The sequence below is a fragment of the Thunnus maccoyii genome, chromosome 1 (genome assembly GCF_910596095.1).
Source record: "Thunnus maccoyii chromosome 1, fThuMac1.1, whole genome shotgun sequence".
Taxonomy (NCBI): domain Eukaryota; kingdom Metazoa; phylum Chordata; class Actinopteri; order Scombriformes; family Scombridae; genus Thunnus; species Thunnus maccoyii.
Window position 1 is genome coordinate 21289940 of NC_056533.1, and position 20705 is coordinate 21310644.

Sequence of the window (20705 nt, forward strand, 5' to 3'; positions counted from 1 at the left end):
CACAGCTGTGGTGAAGTCCCGACCCAGCTTATGTATTTTGGGCTCACAGAAAATACTGCCCTTATTCAAACACATCTATTTCAATAATGCACATGTAGTATACTTTACTTATATGTACACAATTTGAAAACTGAGTGATAATGATGATACTGTCAAGCATTGTGTTTTTAGAAGCAGTTTTCCCTTTTTCTTCAAGTTATGTAAATGTTCAATGTGCTGATGGGTGGCTTCTCAGTGTCTAATTATCTCACAACGAATCTATTTGATCCATTAAGTTAGCCTGTTTCTCCTTTTTTCAGACTGCAAGTTAATTAAAAACGGATGTAGGATTTGCAGAATATAAGATTAGGGGTGTTGTTTGGAAGGTGAAGATAAAAGATGGTACCTTCCTGATATGGCAGGAAGATGAATCATCGACGGCTTATTAGTGCTTGTCTCAGGTATTGTGTTTAAGTACCTAATCTAGCGTAATGAGCACGGTGTCATTTTTCCAATTATATCTCAGACTTTTTGCTCTCACCCAATGTGCCATACATTTTATTTTCTTCATTTAAAGTTCCTATACATAGAGTCCCTTTCATATATTCAGTGTCTGATCTTTTCTTAATAGGTATAATCATGTTTAGGAGAATATAGATATTTATGTTTCCAACTTTTACAACGTAAATTAATTGTGTGTGCCCATGTATATGTGTGTACGTTTACATTAAACATCCCAATTACAACAATAACCTCTTATCTCACCCCATTTGTGTCTCTGCAGGCCTGGATGCGATGAACGCCTCATGTAGGCATCAGCATGGACAGCTGTGAGTCTCCCGTGGTTTCTGGGACAGACGATGGGCTCAGCTCCTCCCAGCAGCAGCAGCAGCAACAGCAACAACCACAGCCCTGGAACGATCACTCTAGCTCGCAGGTTCCTTGCACCAACCAGGCCCCTTCCCTGGACCCCCTGTCTCTGTCTGCTCCCTACCCTTCTCAACCCCAAAACCCTAGTGCACCTCATGACGGGGTGAGAGAACTACAGTCCCAGCAGCAGCAGCTAAAACAGACATCACCCCAGGCCCACCGTGATATCTCTGCCACAGGCCAGCTGCATTCCAGAAGAGAGGGTCTTGAGGAAGAAGAGCAAGAGGGAGTGAGCTGTGGAGAAGAAGAAGAATCGGAAGACTTAGATGAAATGGAGATTGACAGCTGTTTCCCAAGTCTTCAACCCTTTCCTGGGGTGCCAATGGCATCAGGGGGAGGGGGAATGTCCACTCTTTTGCATCATCAGCCCACACGACAACAGGGAGTGCCAGAGAGTGGGAGTGAGGAAGGAGAGGAGGAAGAGGAAGAGGAGAGCAGTGATGTGGAGAACCTGGCTGGAGAGATAGTCTACCAGCCAGATGGCTCAGCCTACATCGTAGAGAGCCTCAGTCAGTTGATCCAAAGTGGTGGGGGCATGGTACCCGGCATGCTTCCCACAAACTCTCTCACCAGTGGGGGAAAACCGGGAGAACCTGCTGGGACTTCATCCTCAGTCTACCCTCAGATCATCAACACGTTCCACATAGCCTCGTCCTTCGGGAAGTGGTTTGGCAATTCAGACCAAGGTTTCCCCAATACCTCAACCATGGCAGGCCTAAGCCCTGTCCTGCACAGTTTCCGTGTCTTCGATGTGCGGCACAAAAGCAACAAGGATTACCTGAACAGCGATGGGTCTGCCAAGAAGTCCTGTGTATCCAAAGATGTTCCCAACAACGTGGATTTCTCCAAATTCGATGGGCTGGCCCTATATGGCAAGGGTAAGCCCATTCTCATGTGTTTTCTCTGCAAGCTGTCCTTTGGCTATGCGCGTTCCTTTGCCACTCACGCCGTCCATGACCACCGCATGACACTGTGTGAGGATGAGCGGCGGCTGTTAGGGGACAAGCATGCATCTGCCATCATCCAGGGCATTGGGAAGGACAAAGAGCCCCTCATCAGTTTCCTGGAACCAAACAATAAGAGCACTCCTCTGCCATCTACCCTGCTCCCCATTAACTCTGGCCAGAGCTTCTATGGCACATTTAGTGGTGTCCATCTGGAGCCTGGAAGCAGCAGCGGGGGCAGCGAGACCCTCCTGAACAAAGACTCTGACTCTGGCCTCCAGCAACAGCAGCAGCAACAAACCCCACTCAGCTCAGTCCTCTCTCTTGGTGGGCTGAGCATTCCCAAAGCGTCCACTCTTACCTCATCCCCCGGCTCTGCCAAAGACTCCATTGCCCTGCCCAAACAGGGAGGGAGAACAGAGGAGCCTGGTGGGAAAGAGTTGACATGCAAGGGAGCGGATAGGGACACTGAGAGACATGAAAGCAAGGCACACCTATCAAGCCAGATGGGGGGCTCGGAAGAAGAAGAGGAACTGTTACTAGGGGAGGAGGAAGACGAGGTGGAGGCAGAAAGCACGGCAGTGGCCTGTGGTGGTAACAGTAGCAGTGATGGGGGTGAAGCGGGGGAACCAGCTGTCTCAAACCAAAGCATTTCCAAATCTCCTTTATTAATGCCTAGTAGCGCTCTCCAGCCTTCTGCCTGCACCTCTGCAGTCAGTTCTACATTCAACAGCAAAGCCCCTGCTTCCACTTCCTGCTCTGTCAAGGAAGAGGGTTCAGCTGCAGATGGTGGGGGGAGGACCTCAGAGCTCCCTCTGAGCTTTAACTGCCAGGGGCCCACTGTTCCCATGGCAATGGCAGCAGCCGCTGTCAGAAGGAGCGAGGATGACACTGCTGGCACTTCCTCCTCACCTCTGTCCTCCAATGCTGCTGCTGATGAAAGTGCCAATCGAGATAGTGCCACAGCTCCAGAACCAAATGATTGCCCGGCAGAGGGAGAGGAGGAAAATGGAGCCCTTCTGCACCATCACCACATGCACCACCATCATCATCACCTGCACCTTTCATCTCATGGCCACACTCACCCCCTCCCCGGGGGCTCCTGTGACATAACAGGGATGGGTGAGTGTTCACAGAACCATGGGCCTGGTGGCAGCGGAGGAAGTGGGGTAGAATGCCCCAAATGTGACACCATTCTAGGTTCCTCACGCTCCTTGGGTGGTCACATGACCATGATGCATTCACGCAACTCGTGCAAGACACTAAAGTGTCCCAAATGCAACTGGCATTACAAGTACCAGCAGACGTTGGAGGCCCACATGAAAGAGAAGCACCCAGACTCTGGAGGCTCCTGTGTGTACTGCAGCAGTGGTCAGAGCCACCCTCGTCTAGCTCGTGGAGAAAGTTATACCTGTGGATACAAGCCCTTCCGGTGTGAGGTATGTAGCAAAGATATGTGGTGATGCTCCTTTTATTAAGGAGTGCAATAAAGTTTTTTTGTGTTGTTGATTTATTGAGCCATTTAGATTCATGTAAGATGTAATTGGTATTTTAAAGTAATGTATTTAACACTTGATTTTCACACAGTTCAAGACACAATGTCTGATATTTTCCAGGTGTGTAACTACTCCACCACCACAAAGGGCAACCTAAGCATCCACATGCAGTCAGACAAGCACCTGAACAACATGCAGACGCTACAGAATGGAGGCTCCATTGGCTCTGCGCAAGAGCAGGTGTTTGGACATGCCCCAGGAGGAGTGGTGGCTGTCCCCTCAGTTACCCAGGCTAGCAGCCATCACCCTCCCCACCATCACCCTACACAGTCCTCCACCCATGTGGCCGGACCTTGTGGGGCTCCCTCGCCGACCAAGCCGAAGAGCAAACCTACTTGGCGGTGTGAGGTATGTGACTACGAGACCAATGTGGCACGGAACCTGCGTATCCACATGACCAGCGAGAAGCACATGCACAACATGATGCTGCTCCAGCAGAATGTGACTCAGATGCAGCATGGCCGACTGGGCTTGGGAGCCATGCCCTCACCGTCTGAGGCCGAGCTCTACCAATATTACCTGACCCAGAACATGAGCCTTCCACCAGGCCTCAAGATGGACCCAGCTGGAGCTGAAGCCCAGTTCCTCATGGGGAGCTTTCACCTGGATCCCAACATGGCTGCCTTGGCCCCTGCACTTGGTGAGCTAGGACTCTTATTTTGCCTCTCTTGCTTTCAGAAATGTCCCTAGTTGCCCACAAAATCACCCGGTACAGTTCAGAACAATTTCTTTAATGTGAATCAGTTTCACTTGGACTTGATCTTGAATGTAATTTTATCGAATTACAAAGCAACATTAAATAACGTCATTCACTTTTTATTGATTCAACAGCACACAAATTGAGGAGGAGTACCCATATCTTACCTCTCTACACTGCTATATATACTAGGTATATCACAGTTCTTTAGTTTTGGCATCTGGCTTTCTTTCTCTTGCTCGAAGGTATGCCTGGCCTAGTGAACTTGACATAATTTTCCCATTTTACAAGCAGAGTGCCAGTGAAACATGAGGGAGTGGGAAAGAAAGCGGATCCATCCGAGACAAGTTTACAGGGCGGCTTACCCCAGACCCTCAAAATATTTCCTTACACATAATGTACATGATAGTAATGTACATGACAGTAGGCCTATGTTCATTGCTTTAATCTCACATGCACAGTAAAACCTTTTAGTGCACAAGACCAGTCTGCCAATTGGTTTCATCTACAAATGTATATCTATAAATGTGCCAAGTATCAGGCAGAAGCCCAGAGGCACTTAAATTAAGACTGTTTGTCTTCCCTCTCACACAGTCCTTAAGAGGACATCTAAGTGACACTATATCTATGAAATTTTGACTGAAGTTCACTTTATGACACCCATTTTTTTTTGCTCACAAAAGGTGAGTTATAGGGCCAAACCTCAATGTTCTCTTCTCCCTGCCTTTCCCCTTAGGCAGCCAGCTTCATCCTTTTTATGTCATTATTCCCAAACTGCTGCTGAACTTCACCACTGGAGTTCTCTGTTTTTTTCTAACTTTGTAATTGCAGCTATAAATTTTATCTTGGTCAAAGAAGGGAGGTTAGAGGGCTCAGCATGGGTAATTCAGCAGCATAGCGGAGTGTTTGGCGTGCCAGTTACAACCCCACAGTTTGTACAGACTTGTCTCCAACTGTCGCCAGTTCAAAGACACAAACAAGAATTGATTGCTGTGACTAATTCTTTTTTCCCTCTGCTGCCATCTGGTTCATTTTCCTGTGAGGTGAGTTCTAATAAGCATGTTACAAGGGAGGCTATGATGACACAGTCTAGGCCCATAAACTACAGTAGTGTCATCTTTGGTCACACTTTAAGGAACTCTTTGAGCCATCTTACACAAACAGTCTGATATTAACTCTACAGTATGATACATATGGCTCAGTAAATCTCTGAGAGAATCCGCCATCACAAGAAGATCTCAGACCAGACGGCTAAAGTGAGAGATGCTCTTTCATACTCTCACTATGGATTTTGACTTTCCAGTGTCTTACTAAAGAAATAGATGACATATGTTGACCTCACATGATCTCAGCCTCCTGATAATCCATGTTCCCATGATTCAGCTACTGTAGTGAAAGGAAGATGTGAGATGGAGTTAAAGAGAAGGAAGGGAATGTGACATTCAGCTATTTGTGCTGATATTTGTTGTCTATCGTATACTGTGAAACAGCACAAAAGACAAATTCAAGAGCTATTCACTGAAGCGTTCATTTTGGGAAATGAATAAACAAAAATGATTATGTATAAACATCATTGTAAAAATATTTGTGTAAATGTAGACATGGATTGACATATTTACTTTACACTATTATTGTTTCAGTATAAAATAACTTATGTGAAAATAGATGTAAAGCTACAAATCAGTCTTGGTCTAATGGTTTACAACCAGAATTTAGTGAGGAATAGGATCCAGGCTTGTTATAAATCATTGAATCCATAGTAATGGAGCATGAGACCTAGGTAGAAATGAGAGATGTCAGGTGCAGGAAAAGACAGCACAAGGATACCAATTGGGCATGTATGTTTGGATCTGTGTGTTTTGTAAGAGAAAGTGTGTAAGGATCTATGACCAGGGAGCTGGGTCTGTGAGTGATTTCAGGGGGCTTCTCAAAGGTCTCCCTCTCTTGGCTATAAAAACTCAGGTAATGGAGAAAAGTCCGAGAGCAGGCTGCATACTGCAGCAATAAATAAAAAGGAGCTGCTGGAATTAATTTAGTGTAAAGCCAGGCGGGGTCAAGCCTGCATGCTCAGTCTGGGCAGTGAAAGATTAAAGATCAGCAAGCAAAGGCAAAAACTCCGGCTGCTCCTACCTCATTTTTTTAGCATTCATTTTTAAAGTCAGCCTTCCCAGACTGTATAGACATCAGTTTTGTGGTTGGTGTCATAGGATATGAGCATGCTATTTTTTTTCCCCCCTCTCCACCGTTTAGACTCAGTACCGAGCAGAATTAATCTGTTAGGTGTCCATATTGATTTAGAGGCAATCTGGAGAGAAAGAAGCAGAAGAATACAAGCAGAGAAGTGGATTTTGTTGTATTATGATTCAGTGAACAAGGGCGATTTACAGTAATGTGTGCTTAGGAACTCCTTAGTTCTTCAGTAATGATAAAATAACTTTTTCTCTGGGGCTCTTGGCCTCTGGAGTTGATTTACAGACAGGCCATGAAAGTGCACCAGCCCAAACATGGCAACGTTCACTCTCTGGACGTGTGAGGTTTTGGTCCTCATGGGAAAGTCCAGGGTGCTTTTTCTTCTTTTCCCAGCTCAAAGCAAGGCTAGCTATAGGCCCATAAATACATAAATGCACATTGTTCTCTATGCAATATTAGAGGAGAGCATGGCTTTTTAGAGTTGAAGATTCTTACTTTACCTGAGATGTTATCCATAATGGAAGCGGCACAAACTAATACTTCCTTTGGAAAACATTTTACTTCCGCCTGAAACAAACTCAAACTAATAAAATAATAATGTACACATCCTGAAGTAAATAACTGAGAAATAAAGTGATCTGTGAAAACTGAACAATGATTTAGACTGTAAGCTTTGAATATGTCTAACATAATGATAAATATATGTATGTTATCATGTTAATTACTTTATTAACCTTTTTCTCTTTCTTTTTGGCTGTTTTTGTGTTCCCACACATTCTAGTAGGTGGAGAGATCCCTATGGATGTGCGGCTGGGCGGTGGGCAGTTGGTGTCCGAAGAACTGATGACCCTGGGAGAAAGTCTATCGCAAACCAGCGACCCCTCCCTCAAGCTCTTTCAATGCGCTGTGTGCAACCGCTTCACCACTGACAACCTGGATGTGCTTGGCATGCATATGGGAGCTGAACGCAGCCTACCGGAGGAGGAGTGGCGTGCTGTGGTGGGTGACTCTCACCAGTGCAAGTTGTGCCACTACACCACTCAGCTCAAGGCCAACTTCCAGCTGCACTGCAAGACAGACAAGCATGTTCAAAAGTACCAGCTGGTGGCCCACATCAAAGAAGGGGGCAAAGGCAACGAATGGCGCCTGAAATGTGTGGCCATTGGCAATCCAGTGCACCTGAAATGCAATGCCTGCGACTACTACACTAACAGCCTGGAGAAGCTGAGGATGCACACCGTCAATTCCCGCCATGAGGCTAGTCTCAAACTCTACAAGGTTAGTGGTCTTCAAGCTCCTTTGCCACAACCACCATTCAACATATCTTGACAGTGTATCACAATTTTCATATCATCACCAAATATATACATAACAGGGGGATGAGAGCATGGAAGAGAGGTAGGATGTCAGTAGCATGGACATTTATAACCAAAAACCTGACTTTTTCAGGCAGCAAAATAGCCAACCTGCAGTATGTTAATGCTGTCTGTATTATCAAACCATTTGAGGTGCTACAATACAACTGGGAGAAGTAGTGTTTGTGTCACATTTGGGAGTATTCAGCATTCAATTGAACTACGATGAGTTTAACACAAATGGCCAAATGTGTCTTTAATCCTCTCCCTGCTAACTTGATACTCCTCCACAAGACAGTAAATGTTCAAGTGCGTGCCCACTACACTATCCTTGCTGCTCTGCCAAGGCATGGACGACAGCTTTGCAGTGTAACCCTTACCTTCCCAGTAGTCATACAGAAGCAGGGCCACACTGCTGGCATGAGAAGAACATGGCAGGTGGAGCTGATTTGGAGGCTTAGGGGTGAATCACTTGGAGACGAATGAAGAAGTGTGAGGAGACAGAGGTTTGGTGCTAATACTCCTCGGAGCAGGAAAGACTGAATCGTTCTCGACAGCCGTATTGATTTTTGCTGGACTTGGAGCTTCACCTTCTCCTCTAATCATTCCATAATAGCCAATGGATGAACACTCTCCGAACAAATGGCCATAAATCTAACAGGCCTGATTCCACTTAGGTACCTATCCTGTGTGTCTGCGGCTTCGGCCATTCTGCGCTTAACCCAAACTGGCATAGCTGCGCAAACACACACAACAAAACACATACAAACACTGACCACACATAGTCACGGTAAGCCTACACTACATACACACCACCAGAATCTAAAATATAATGCACTGTAATGTGCACCGTTTCCCTCTAGTAGGTGTTGCTTTTTAATTATAGTAAGCCTACTCCATTATCAAGTGTTTGACTCTTGAAAACACAGAAAGCAATTTAAACTATTCTATTGCTTGACATTTTTGTACTGGTATCTATTACAGTATGACTTCCTTTGGAAAGGAGGCATTAAAAGGCATGCGAACAAATGTGCTTCTTTAAGCATGGTGTCTTTAATCACATTAAAAACTTACTGTAGGTGAAGTGGTTCATTTATTGTAAACCTACTTGAAAAGGCTGTCTATTTGAAAATCATTCAGCATTATGAATGGTTCCTCAGAACCACAGGCATGGCAGACAGGTTTCCTTTTTCACAAGGCCTTTGTACTGAAATAACAGTGAAAGAGAGAAATCAATTTTCAGTGTTTTGTTAAAGGGGAAGGTGAGATGCAGGGCTCCAAGTAAAGCTGTTAAAGAGGGCCAGGGGACACAGGAGGTGTTGAAGGGAGAATGTACAGTTTGGCTTGTCAGTCTGTCGTTTGCACCCGGGAGGACAACAGGAACACTTCCATATGCACAGGGCACTTATTGATAGATACAAATATGCAACATATATGTGAATGTGTTGAGTCAGTTGTGAGACAGCAGAAAAGCATATGTCCTTGTGTTTTTCCAAGCCCATGGTCATCCTCTCCTGGACTTACCCTGGCCCACATTCCAATGACAGTCTCACATTAGACCAAAATAGACAGGCTCTGGCATCCTCTCTCTCCTCCTCACACCTTTGGAGGGAGAGACTTGTTTTGTCTCACAGGATATGGTGCAGTTTATATTACATTATATGCGTGGTTTCCACTTTGCTGTGAGCCCAAAAGGCAAAAGAGAAACAGGTTTTTTCCTCCTCTGTCTCTTTTTCCGCTCAAGTTTTTAAGAGAGAAGAGACATATGTCATACTGCTGCTCAGGCTGTGGGGGATTAAATATGTACAACACATCCAGGCATGATCATTTTTTATGACTTAAGCCTCTTAAGTTGGCTCCATATTTCTTAAAACCAATTGATCTTCTGAGTAAGAGTGTGTGCATTTGTCCAGAAATTACCTGCTCTCTCACCCTGAGACACCCTAGTCCACATAATCTTGCTTCATCTCAGACACTACTCAAAAACAAAGATGTACACTAGTTGACAAGAATTATTACAGTATTATATGATTCACAAATGTGATTAGTGGACAACAAGTACATGGTTGTGAGGCCTCTTGGTAGCACTGGCTCCCCACTTGACAATGTCACAGTCTTCGCACTGCATTTAATTTACTGTCCTGGTAGAGATACTGACAGGCAGAAACCCACAGTGGCCCACAAGCCTGTAAACCCAACTTGGAATATTATGCGAGGACGAAAAAAGGAAAATCACCATTCATTTATTCCTCCCCAAATAAATCTGATGCAAATAGCACAATTTTTAACCTTTTTGGGGAGAAAATAAATCATCAAGTCAGCATAAACAGATGTAAGATGTGGGAGATGCTTGGGACACTTCACCCAAATCAAACTGGTTTGCATTAAACAGGCCCTTTGTGTGCACAGCTCCATATAAATTGGAGCCTGTAATTACTGGAATTAAAAAGGAAGGTTTAAACTGAGGGCTAAGCTGGATGGGATAATTTGAGAGTCTGTGGTATGTGGCCCATATTAGGGCTTTCTAAAAATATAACCCCCACCACCCCATGTATTGGAATGTTCCAAAAGACCACAGAAACATCCAGAAAGTCATCCTGACCGCTCAGACCACCACACAGCGGGGGGTGATGCTGTCTTCCCCTGTGTACTGTGTTCTCAGCTGAGAGATACCCATTCTGAGCTCTCTGTGTTCTGCCAACACCCCCTCATGCCCTGAACGTAACTTTCACCTTCTCTTTTTCCCATGGACCAAAGGGTTTTAAGTGGCTCTGATGATAGCATGATGGTCACCCATCTGCCCCAAGAATGGTTACTTTTAAACACAAACAGATGGGTTCTGTTGCGGTGACCAGATTCCAACCTAAACGTTAGTATGTGTACTTTGCTGTAAGAATACTCTCTTCATCTTGAACAAACCCTGCTTCCATTCTGATTTTATAGTTATCTACGTGCGTAATATGTGAATACGATAGCCCTTATACCAGCAGCAGTAGGCCTAGGGCTTGGCTATGTGTTAGTGTGGAGGTGAGATGAATAGAATTAATCCAGCTCTCTGGCCCTGGCTGCTCTGGCCAGACAGAATGGGTGGGGCCTAAACAGGCTCAGCCACAGGCCTCAGCTTCCAGTCAAGGGTTGGGCGAAAGGGGAGGAGCATGGGGGGGTTAGCTGGCTACCTTCCTTGTCTCGGGGGCCGGTGCAATCGGCGGTAATTGAGATTGATTGGATGTTATTTTTCCTCTTGCAAATGTAGTCCATTAGCTTGGCACATGCATAATCAGTTTAGAGCGCAGTTAGCCGAATGTAATCATGTTCCTCGGTGTCTGCTCACACAAAATCCACTCCAGATGCCGCTTGGCCATGGAAAGAAAGGGAGAAAGTGCCGTCACTATCAGATGGGGAATCTTTAACTAAGAAAGTCCTGACACCCCTCCTTCTGTCCTGCTCCAGCTGTATTGAGCACACACATAACTGTACAAACTTTTCACCTATCTCTCTCCCTGGCTTACACACAGTCAAATACGCTGTCTGATCCTTAAATATGTGAACAGGGCTTTCGATCATATGTTCTGCACTTTTAACTGCACCAACATAGTGTTAAGTAGAGCCCAGCAGCTGGCCCATTAACGAACACAATACATCTGTATCTTGGATGGAGTTACTGCTCTTATTTTACCCTTCAGTGCAATCCAAAAGAATTAGTGAACACTGAGGAAAGAAAATGTCTACACTCTGCAGAGACCAAATAGAGGAAAAGAGGCTGTAATGTAAATGAAGGGATTAGTGGTTACATGAAAAGGCATTAAGGTGTTTCACTGATGATCCTACTCAGCAGAAGCACTGGCTTCGAAGACTCAGGAATTCAAGCCGTGATGACCTCTCCACATTAATGATTATAACTACCAGGATTGATTCCAATCCTCTTGCACTATACTATAATCTGTAGTTGGGGTACAACCACAAATAGGTTCCAGCTCTAGAAAAATATTGCAGTTTTGCAATCAAATGAAGCTAAAGTGTAATTTGGCCTCAGATAAGATACAAAGATGTATTAGGATCAGTTGTGGCCTTTTCCTCGTAGGGATCTTCTTCGTTTTCCAGAGACAAAGACTTAAGCCAAGTGCCCACTAGACGATTTTGGTGTTCCAGATAAGTTTTCATATTTTACACATCGATGGGGCTATGGAATCTTGTTGCCTCCTGCTACGGGTCAGCATGTCCATGTTTAATTCCTCTCTCGAGCTACTCAATTGTTCTGGGATGTCCCAATCATTCCTGAATGTATTTGGTGAATGAGGCCAATTGTCACACTGGCCAACATCAAGAAAAAAATTACGGCAGGTAATGTGAGATGTCCTCTGGCAAAATGACGTCTAGTGGGCGCCTGGCCTTACCCGCTCACCCACCAGACATTTCTAAGAAGAGGAGGGGTAGGAGAAGGATGGAGAGACAGACAGGAGAGAGAGGATGGGGTGGGGGGGGGGGGGTGGGGGGTGGGACAGGAGGGTTGGAAGGATAGATACTCTGCTAATTATCATGGCTAGCCTATGATTGTTCAGTAATAGTGCTCAGTGGGAAAGGTTGCAGCAGTTCCAGGAAGAGCTGAGCTCTGATTTACTGGTACTACCGCTCTAATAAAGCGCTCGCTGCACATCCTGGGAGACAGCCCATTCTCTCCTTTCACATGCACAAGCGTGTGAATGCACACACAAACAGACACATAACTCCCCTTCTCACACACACACACACTGAGCAATCTTATGATCCAAAGTGCTAGAATATGACAACATAACACTCATGAATTGTAGCATTTTAATCACTCATAGATATGCTCTTATAATATGATTCTATACAAGTGATGTACAAGGGACCAAATGCATAACGTCACATTAAGGAAGTGTTTCAATTCTGTTCGGGCCCCTGTAACACCTCTTCAGTCAACACAGCCATGATCCTGAACCCAAGTTGCCCATATCTGTGTCAGTGGTTGCCTGCAGGGAATTAAACTCTAGTTTCCTACGTCAAATAGATCTCAGTTACTTTGAGTGGTGGGTGGAAGAAGGAAAGAGTGGCATACAGCAAAAAATCAGGATTGCAGAGAGGGTCTGTCTGACAAGTAAGGGGGGCCAGTAGGGCTTAGTGTTTGGCAGTGTGCAAGAATTTCACAACTATTCCAGCTCCCACCTCTTGAGAAGGCCAGGGAAAGGGTCAGGCTCTGACCCGTGGCACAGCTGCTGCTTCTGCTGCTTCTGCTGCTGCTGCTGCTGCTTCTGCTGCTGCTGCTGCTGCTGCTGCTGCTGCCGCTGCTGCTGCTGCTGCTGCTTCTGCTGACTGGATGTACAATTGTCCTACTGTGGGTGTCACTGGGACTTAAAAAGTGACAGTGAAAGAAAGCAAAAGAGGGGAGAGGAAGGCTGATTAGACAAGGAAGCTTGCTCTTTCTAGCTTATTTTCAACAGCTGTTTACCACAACTGTTATGGTTAAAAGGGCCCAGGGCATTACAGACCAGATTATCTATACTGGGTCTGTGGTGGAGATAGAGATGCATTTTCTGTGTTCCGTCACACAGAGCCATAGTGGGACTAGAGAAAGGACCAAGAGGATGTGTTAACATTGTCAGCTGGGAGTTAGAGATCCTTGGTCATTGTGTTAATGATTGTTTGCTTTGATGCTTTGATTTGATTTTTTTTTTTTTTTGGGCAGGAGCAGCAGAGCACGCTCTTGCAAGGAAGCTGCTGATCTTGTTATCTCCAGCCCGATCAGCTGAAAAGGCAGATTGATGTTTGAGGAAGGAAAGGAAAAGGAGGCAAGGGTATATTAGTTTTTGTGACAGGGTTCACCACAGTTTAAGGTGGAGTTAAGTTCCACTTTGTGTTGGTGTTTTTGTCACTCTAGGCAATGATGTATGGTTTAGATATATAGTTTATATCTCCCACCAGATTCCCCCTTTTTACAGACAAGAAACTGTTTCTTAGACATTCCTGTCACACATGCTAGGCTCTAAATCCCTCAGTCCTCCACTCTGCTTCTATCTTTGTTATTTGACTTTTTTACTTCCTTCTCTCACCCATTTATCCGTCTTTGTTTCTCCACAAAACTTCATGAACATAACAAATACACATCACCCACAAAACAAACCAGTATGGATAGTGAACCAGTGGGTGGTCTAGTATGGTGATCTGCTTAAGGTTAAATATCTTTAATCCAACCCTGCTGGAAAACTAAACATTCTCCCGAACTAAATCCTCTTTCTGCACCCCCATCCCACTCTCTACTTTTACCTGTAGTTTTGAGCTTGTTGTTAGAAGTTTCTTGTTCCTCACTATGGCGCAAAGTACTGTTGTATTGTCAACACACTGATTCTTTTATTGAATGAATGGATCTAGCTTCCCTAAAAAAAATTTAAAAAAAAAAAAAAAAAAAGATGCATAGAGCTTTCCCATCTTAAATTTCTCTATAATCTGTCTTGTAAAGATGTTATTACAGACATATCAGTCATGATCCTCTCTTCTTTTCCGCGGCCTTTACAATTTCCTATAAACTTATTGTGTATTTGGTAGTCAAACTGCAGTAAAATGAGTTACCATGTGGGCTGACAACCATTACATTTACATGCACAGAAATAACTAAACTGCACTGAACACCCAGATTGAAGTTATTGATAAAGACCTTTTCATGTATTGCAACAACCAAACGTCCCCATTAACCAAGTTTGCATGTGTTGTTTGATGGTCAAGTTAATTTTTAGAATTATGGGTGGTAGTCTACAGGCTTAGAAAAAAATATTCATATGCTGTAATAGTAGTAATACTAATACTTCTACTATCACTAATTTGGGGTATTTACTGGTCTATAAAGCACCCCGATATGAGCCCTATTCCTTGTGGTCTTAGTTGTAGATGAAAGCCCCAGCATGTGGTTTCAAACACAACACAAACACAAAAGAAACAAGACTTGCTGCTCGTATACTTAGTAATGTATAGTAATGTGAAAGATACAACTGTAATAATAAGAGCCTTGCTTTTGTCTGGTAATAGGTGTATTTTAAGTGCTTGCAAAGGAACTGTGTATCTATCGTGGCTTGAATGAAGTGTCTCACAGGTCTTTTTGCTGAACTAGCCAATACATCTGGCAACCTATGGCCACAGCACCTAAAAGACTAACAGTGGCAATTGGCAGGTAAACTCTGCTTTGATGAGGCCAGGTGGAGACTCCTGTGAATGTATGTTGCTCCTAAGCTGAAGGGATGGAGAGAGCGAGGCAGGTAGGCTTACCGGCTCTGTGCCATCAATACATCAGTGGCTTAGCCACCAGATTAATGGCCTCTGAGTGGTCAGGGCCACAAAACTACTCAGCTCTGAGGTCTGTGTTCATTGGAGCTGTACATGAAAGCAAGGTAGGGTGAGGAGACAGATGAGGAGAAGGGAGGAGGTCTTAGGTACCAGGATGAGCACACAGGGACTTCCCTTCTGTTTGGGTTTGGCCTACAGAGTAGAGTCATGGGACAGATAAATTTTATTGAATGATGGATATGTGGCCCTGGCTGTTGTTTCATTTCCAGTGCCTTGTAATGTTCCACTTGTAAGTCCAAAAGGATGTTTGAGTAGCTCAACGTCACAATAATGTAAGCATTGTTAAGCAACTTTATATAAAGTGCATGTATTTAAAATGGAGGTAATTTTGTTTTTGAGCACGTTTAACATCTGACAACATATAATGCATTACACAGCTCTTTGTCTAACTGTTCAACCCGTTGACTTTGTTGTTTGTTTGAAGGTAGCTGGATTCTAGTTCAAGCCTGATTTACAGTTCTGCAGCCATTTGAATTGCTCCTAAATTTGCTTTTGTTTTACCTACCATTTTCTTTGTTTTAAAAAATCTTCCCCTAAGGTCTTACCATTTTGTGCTGCATCAATTACTGTTGGACTGCAGAACTTCAGTAATTTCTCGCCTGGATTTCATTGGCTGTTTGTTGTTGTTGATGGGTCATAGAGATGCTGATGCCTGCAAGCATGCTCTCCTCAAAGCAGTCTATTTTGGATGGGTTATCGAGCACAAAATCTGACATGAAGTACTCTGTGCAGTGAAAAGTTCACCTCACCTCTCTGTGACCACTATCAAGGCTTGAGTAAAAATGAACCATTCCACCAGTTTCCTGAGGTCAGTTCTCTGGGTAGAATGTTTATTTGAAGCAGTGAGGCCTCAGATGCATTTTCTGTAGTGCCAACAGAGAATATCCATCTCTTCCTGAACTTAATGGCGCTGGTTGTCCATCCATGATTTGGCTAATTGCTATGCGCTGGAGTCCAGGGTTAGAACTGGGAGCTGTAAATCTATCAGTGTTATGCAGACAATGTTTTCTCCAGATGTAGAAGAAAAGATTTCATCCTTTTGTAATTAAGCGGTGCAGCCCAGGGTGTCATGCGGTTTTTATTGGGGCCTCTGGAAAATATCATTTTGCACCTTGTTTTCTCATCATGCCTTTTATTCTTCAATACAAAAGATGGAAAAAAAATGAAAAGATGAAAATGAAAAAAAGCAGCAGAGAATAGAATCTCTTGTTTAAATTATTATATGGAAATGACTAGGTGGTGATGTAAGAGGTATGGGGAGTGTGGGGTGGAAGCTCAAAGGGGACAAAGGCATAGTCTTGGAACCAAGGCAATTACATAGTCCTTCAGATGAAGAATATCAGGAGAAAAAGTCGTTTTTTAACACCAGGAATGTTCCCAAATGTTATCTTTCCCACGGGTGTCGTCTTCTACACCTGTGTTCTACTTTAAACTTACTGCGGGAATGAGAGAGAAGGGGAGCGAGTTGGGGAAAGTGATAGTGACTGAAAGAGAGGGAGACAGCTTTAAGAGTTGGGGACAAGAATGCTCTTCAGCTTCTCAAGGGCGCCGATACTTTATGGCCTTCACATTCCTTCATGACAAACTGATGCCCAGAATAGACAGAGTAGTGTTGGAAAAAAAAAAAAAAAACTTTAACTACCATGCCTTTAAGCCCCACCCTCCACATATCATCTCTGTTCCTCGCTCACCTTCACCTCACCCTGCTTCGTTTATGTGGCAAACCTCAGGGTCACACTGTCTGAAGTTTTTTCTTTACTAGCCAAAGCTGGTGAAAGCAAAGGACTGAAGTGCAGGCTTTTGTTCAGTATAAGCAGTTTCACACATTTGTGTTTTATAAAGTCCTCTTCAATTTCATGCTGATTTACAGAGGCCTCTTTCCTCTGAGATCTCTTCAGAGACACAGACAGCAGAGGAAGTCTCTATACCCACTGAACTCCAAGGCTCACTCCCAGATCATATACTATCCCTCACTGCCTTCCTTGCCAACCCCACAAACTCTTTTTTTTTTATAATGTCAACATGTTCAATCAACACTGAAATTAAGGGCTGCTGAATAATTCAAACTTGAATCCTCCCTTCAGATGGCCTATCTCTGTCACTAGATAGGAATTTCCTTAATTTATGCTTGTTAGGTTGGAGTAGTCATGTTGAAATAATTTGAACCATAAGGACTGTCTGTGCAGCTACTGTTTAAATGAGAACTCTGGGAGCCGTTAAAGTTTGAACATGAAATTGTGAGATCTGGAATGCAAATTATTATTCAAATGATCAATGTATTAATTTGCATGCTGAAAGGCGTAAGGGGGGGGGGGGGGGGGCATCTTAATAAGTTCAGTAATGCAAAGTATTTTATTATTTGTTGATGTTGCAGGAGTAAGGGTGTATTAATTTTGCAGTTGTGAGTCCCAGTGTGACCTAAATATAGCTCTCTCTCTTTCTCTCTCTCACATACACATATCTGTCACACACACGACACATCATCACCATCATTTCACACACACACACACACACACGCACACATTCGCTCTCTTTTTCCAATATATTTAATCCTTACTGTATTCATCAAAAATAGTCTTCCCAGACAATTCAGATATGTTCACATTCTTGTTTCTTTGCAACCAGCTCTTTTGGGGAGATTAAATGTCAAAACAGCTGAAGTTATGGTATATTAAATAGAGTTAAAACACACTTAAGCCTTAAGCAGTTGAAACTGTTAAAGCGAGGAGTCATATAAAGGCAATCCCTTCAGAACATGAAATTGCTCTGAAAAATCAGAGATCCCAGGACCTGCTGTGTGATTTCCTACCATCTTCTCTTACACATCAAATGGAGCTTATCATTCAATTTTCCTCCATTTAGAACTTTTTCTCCTTTTTCTAAGGCTCAGTTTCTAGTCTGCGCTGTCATCACTGACTGGGTGAAACGGACGGAACAATTTAGCGATAGGTCTTTTGGTATTTAGGATTATCTTTGATCATAGGGGATTCTTGATTCTTTGAGTGGTCTATTTAAATCAGGAGCTAGTTCATGACTGAGCAGCCTGCAAGGATGTGCAATGTAAAATCAGGCCTGAGATTGAAATGTCTAGATAACATAAGATGGGAGAAAACGTACTGTATGTGTTGTCAATTTCATTCTAATAATTTATCATTTTAAGATTGAGTGGCTTATTGTAGAATACTGACCATGAGTGGTGCATATAGTTAAGAGCGATCAGTCCTCACATCTGGAAGGGAGTTTAGGGCTTTTTAAATGAGAGATCCAGCATTGGAGTATTCCCAGTATTCAACTTAACTTTTAAATCATTAAACATGATGAAGCCATCTCCACAAAGTCAGGGGTTTATATACGAAAATCAAACACCATCTGCCATCTCTGATCAGAAGCAACAGCCATCAGGCCAGGGTTACCAAGGCAGAACAGGAAAAGCCATTAACTGCCAATCACTGCATCGATCGACAAGCCAGTCCACCACTACCAACCCCCCACCCCCCTCTCTACCCCCACTATCCCCTGCCCACAGACACACTCATACAGTTTATCAGCTCTTACTGTACAGTGCAAACACAGACATACACACACGCACATACAGACTTGCGTAAAACTCACCCACACTACACAATGGGCAACATTTGGTAGAATTTGTCTTTTTCCCGTTTGAACCACATTATCTTTTAAATTATCTAGAGTCTAGATTTCAGGATCAACATTCTGTTCAGTTTAGATAAAGGTTGTCTGACTTTTTTTTTATATTGGCTCAGCAAACCCAATATGTTACTTGAAGGACAGTCAAGATGCTGTTCAAAAGATATTTCCTTCTGAGCATAGGTTTGTAATCTCCTCATTACCGAAATGCATCTCAGTAAAGTCTGTTGGCCTGTCAGAATGAGGGTAGACACTCCATTCTGCTCAGGCTCCCACCACATTTTTGGAGTCAACCCTCAGATAAAAAGGGAACTAATAGAGTCAGCGAAGGGCAAAAAGGGAAAAAGAAGATTGATTTTTTTTTTCTCCTCCATTTTCAGTGGTGTCGCTCGAACTGAGGGTCATTAGAAGAATATTTACCTACTTCCCAATTTAATAGAGATGCTGTATATCAGAGTGATCTGGATCAGAGGTCAGGGCTGGGGGGAGCAATTAAAGCGTATGGATCCAGAAGCTCTGGGCCTGTCCCATTGTGTGTGTTGTAGGCAGAAACAGATAGGTGAGCTAAAAGGGAGGCAGAGGCAATATGTATTGAACGTGGAAGTATTAATTTATTGAGCTTTGTTACTGATGTACTAGCGATGCATTAGTCAGGGGCACGAATGCATGCTTGGTGAGCGCACACCACACACAGGCACACACTTACACTGACAAGCATGCTTTTTTTCCCCCCCTGAACTGTGTATATACAGTGCACTCACATCGTACTTGTTTAACTATTATGTGTCATTTTATAAGTTTAACCAACAATGTATGCTGCTCGTCTGTACTGGCGCCATATTTTTGTAGTTTTCTCTTTTATTCATACTAAATGCGCTGTCGCTCCTATTATTCGGTCTGGTTAGGTCAGCCTTTTCTGGGGCCACACAATAGCCAGAGACAGAGCAGATATGATGGATGTGGCCTGGGGCCTATACTCTCGCTCTGCGTCTGCGGTGGCCTCATACACACATCAGCCACAGGGAGAGGGAGGGAACGCAGTAGGGAGGGAGGGAAGGAGGGCAGAGATACAAACCAGACCAGCCATTTTCCTCGTTCCGCTCATAAATATTTGTGTGGCTGATTTATAAACAGTGGAGCAAGAGAGGAGATCAAAGTGAACTGTAACGCTTATATAAAACTGGGGCTTTTTCATGACACTGCCCTACACACCATGCTTATACCTATTAAAGACAAAGCTATATATCATGAAGCATATTGGCAAGAGTACTGAATGGCCACTCACACTTCGAGGGCTCGGTCTTCACCCAGTTGTGAGTCTAGTTCTTATAGCGCTACCCTCCAAAGTTCTCAAACACTAGTTAAAGGACATCAGTATGTGTTATAGATAAAACCCAACCTGCTCTCAGCCTGTGTAAACTCCCCCGAGGTCAGTGGCTTCTTAGATGGATTTTAAATGGCTGTAGTAATGCCAGGCAGTCATATTAAAACATAGCAGCGCATTGAAGAGTCACTGTGTCCTGATGGTGGTAGAGTAGCGTTCGTCACAGTAGACAGCTGCACATGCTGATTCTGGCAACCAGCTGGTCAGACGCAACACAAAGGCCAAGTCTCCTGTACAGCAGTGAAGAGGGATTAGGGTGGGGTGAGGCAGTGTGTGTGTGTGTATACTGTGTATGTGTATGTTTGTTGGAGTAGAGTACTGGCTTTGCATAACTTCATGTGTCCAAATACTGGCAGAGACACACACACATACACATCCACCGTTATAGCACTCTAGAAGCAGAGACATTCTACACCTACAAGCAGTGTTTACCCAGTGCCCCCCCCAAACATACATACACATATATATCTCCCGTCCTACCCCCAGCCCCCACCCCCACCATTCATTCCCGGGCCTGGGTGCAAATGTGGGGGAGCAAGAGGTGCTCTCCTCTGCCTCTGGCCCTCTCCCTGATTAATAACAGTTATAGCTGGCAGATGCAGAGAAGCGCCATGAAGATGGCTGTTCACTGACCTCTGTGGGAGGAAGAATAGCACGGGTAATGGGAGA

The 20705-nt window shown here is 44.0% G+C and overlaps 1 protein-coding gene across 3 annotated transcripts in view; it reads left to right on the plus strand.

The window, feature by feature from the left end:
- The window catches only part of zfhx3b (zinc finger homeobox 3b), a 344746-nt gene that overhangs the window by 250497 nt on the left and 73544 nt on the right, over positions 1–20705 (plus strand). For all 3 annotated transcript variants that reach the window (XM_042396488.1, XM_042397285.1, XM_042398099.1), the window contains 3 exons: positions 764–3292; positions 3470–4049; positions 7078–7574. In XM_042396488.1, coding sequence (XP_042252422.1) covers positions 800–3292; positions 3470–4049; positions 7078–7574 — 3570 coding nt within the window. In that variant the 5' untranslated portion in view covers positions 764–799. The remainder of the gene's footprint in view (positions 1–763; positions 3293–3469; positions 4050–7077; positions 7575–20705) is intronic.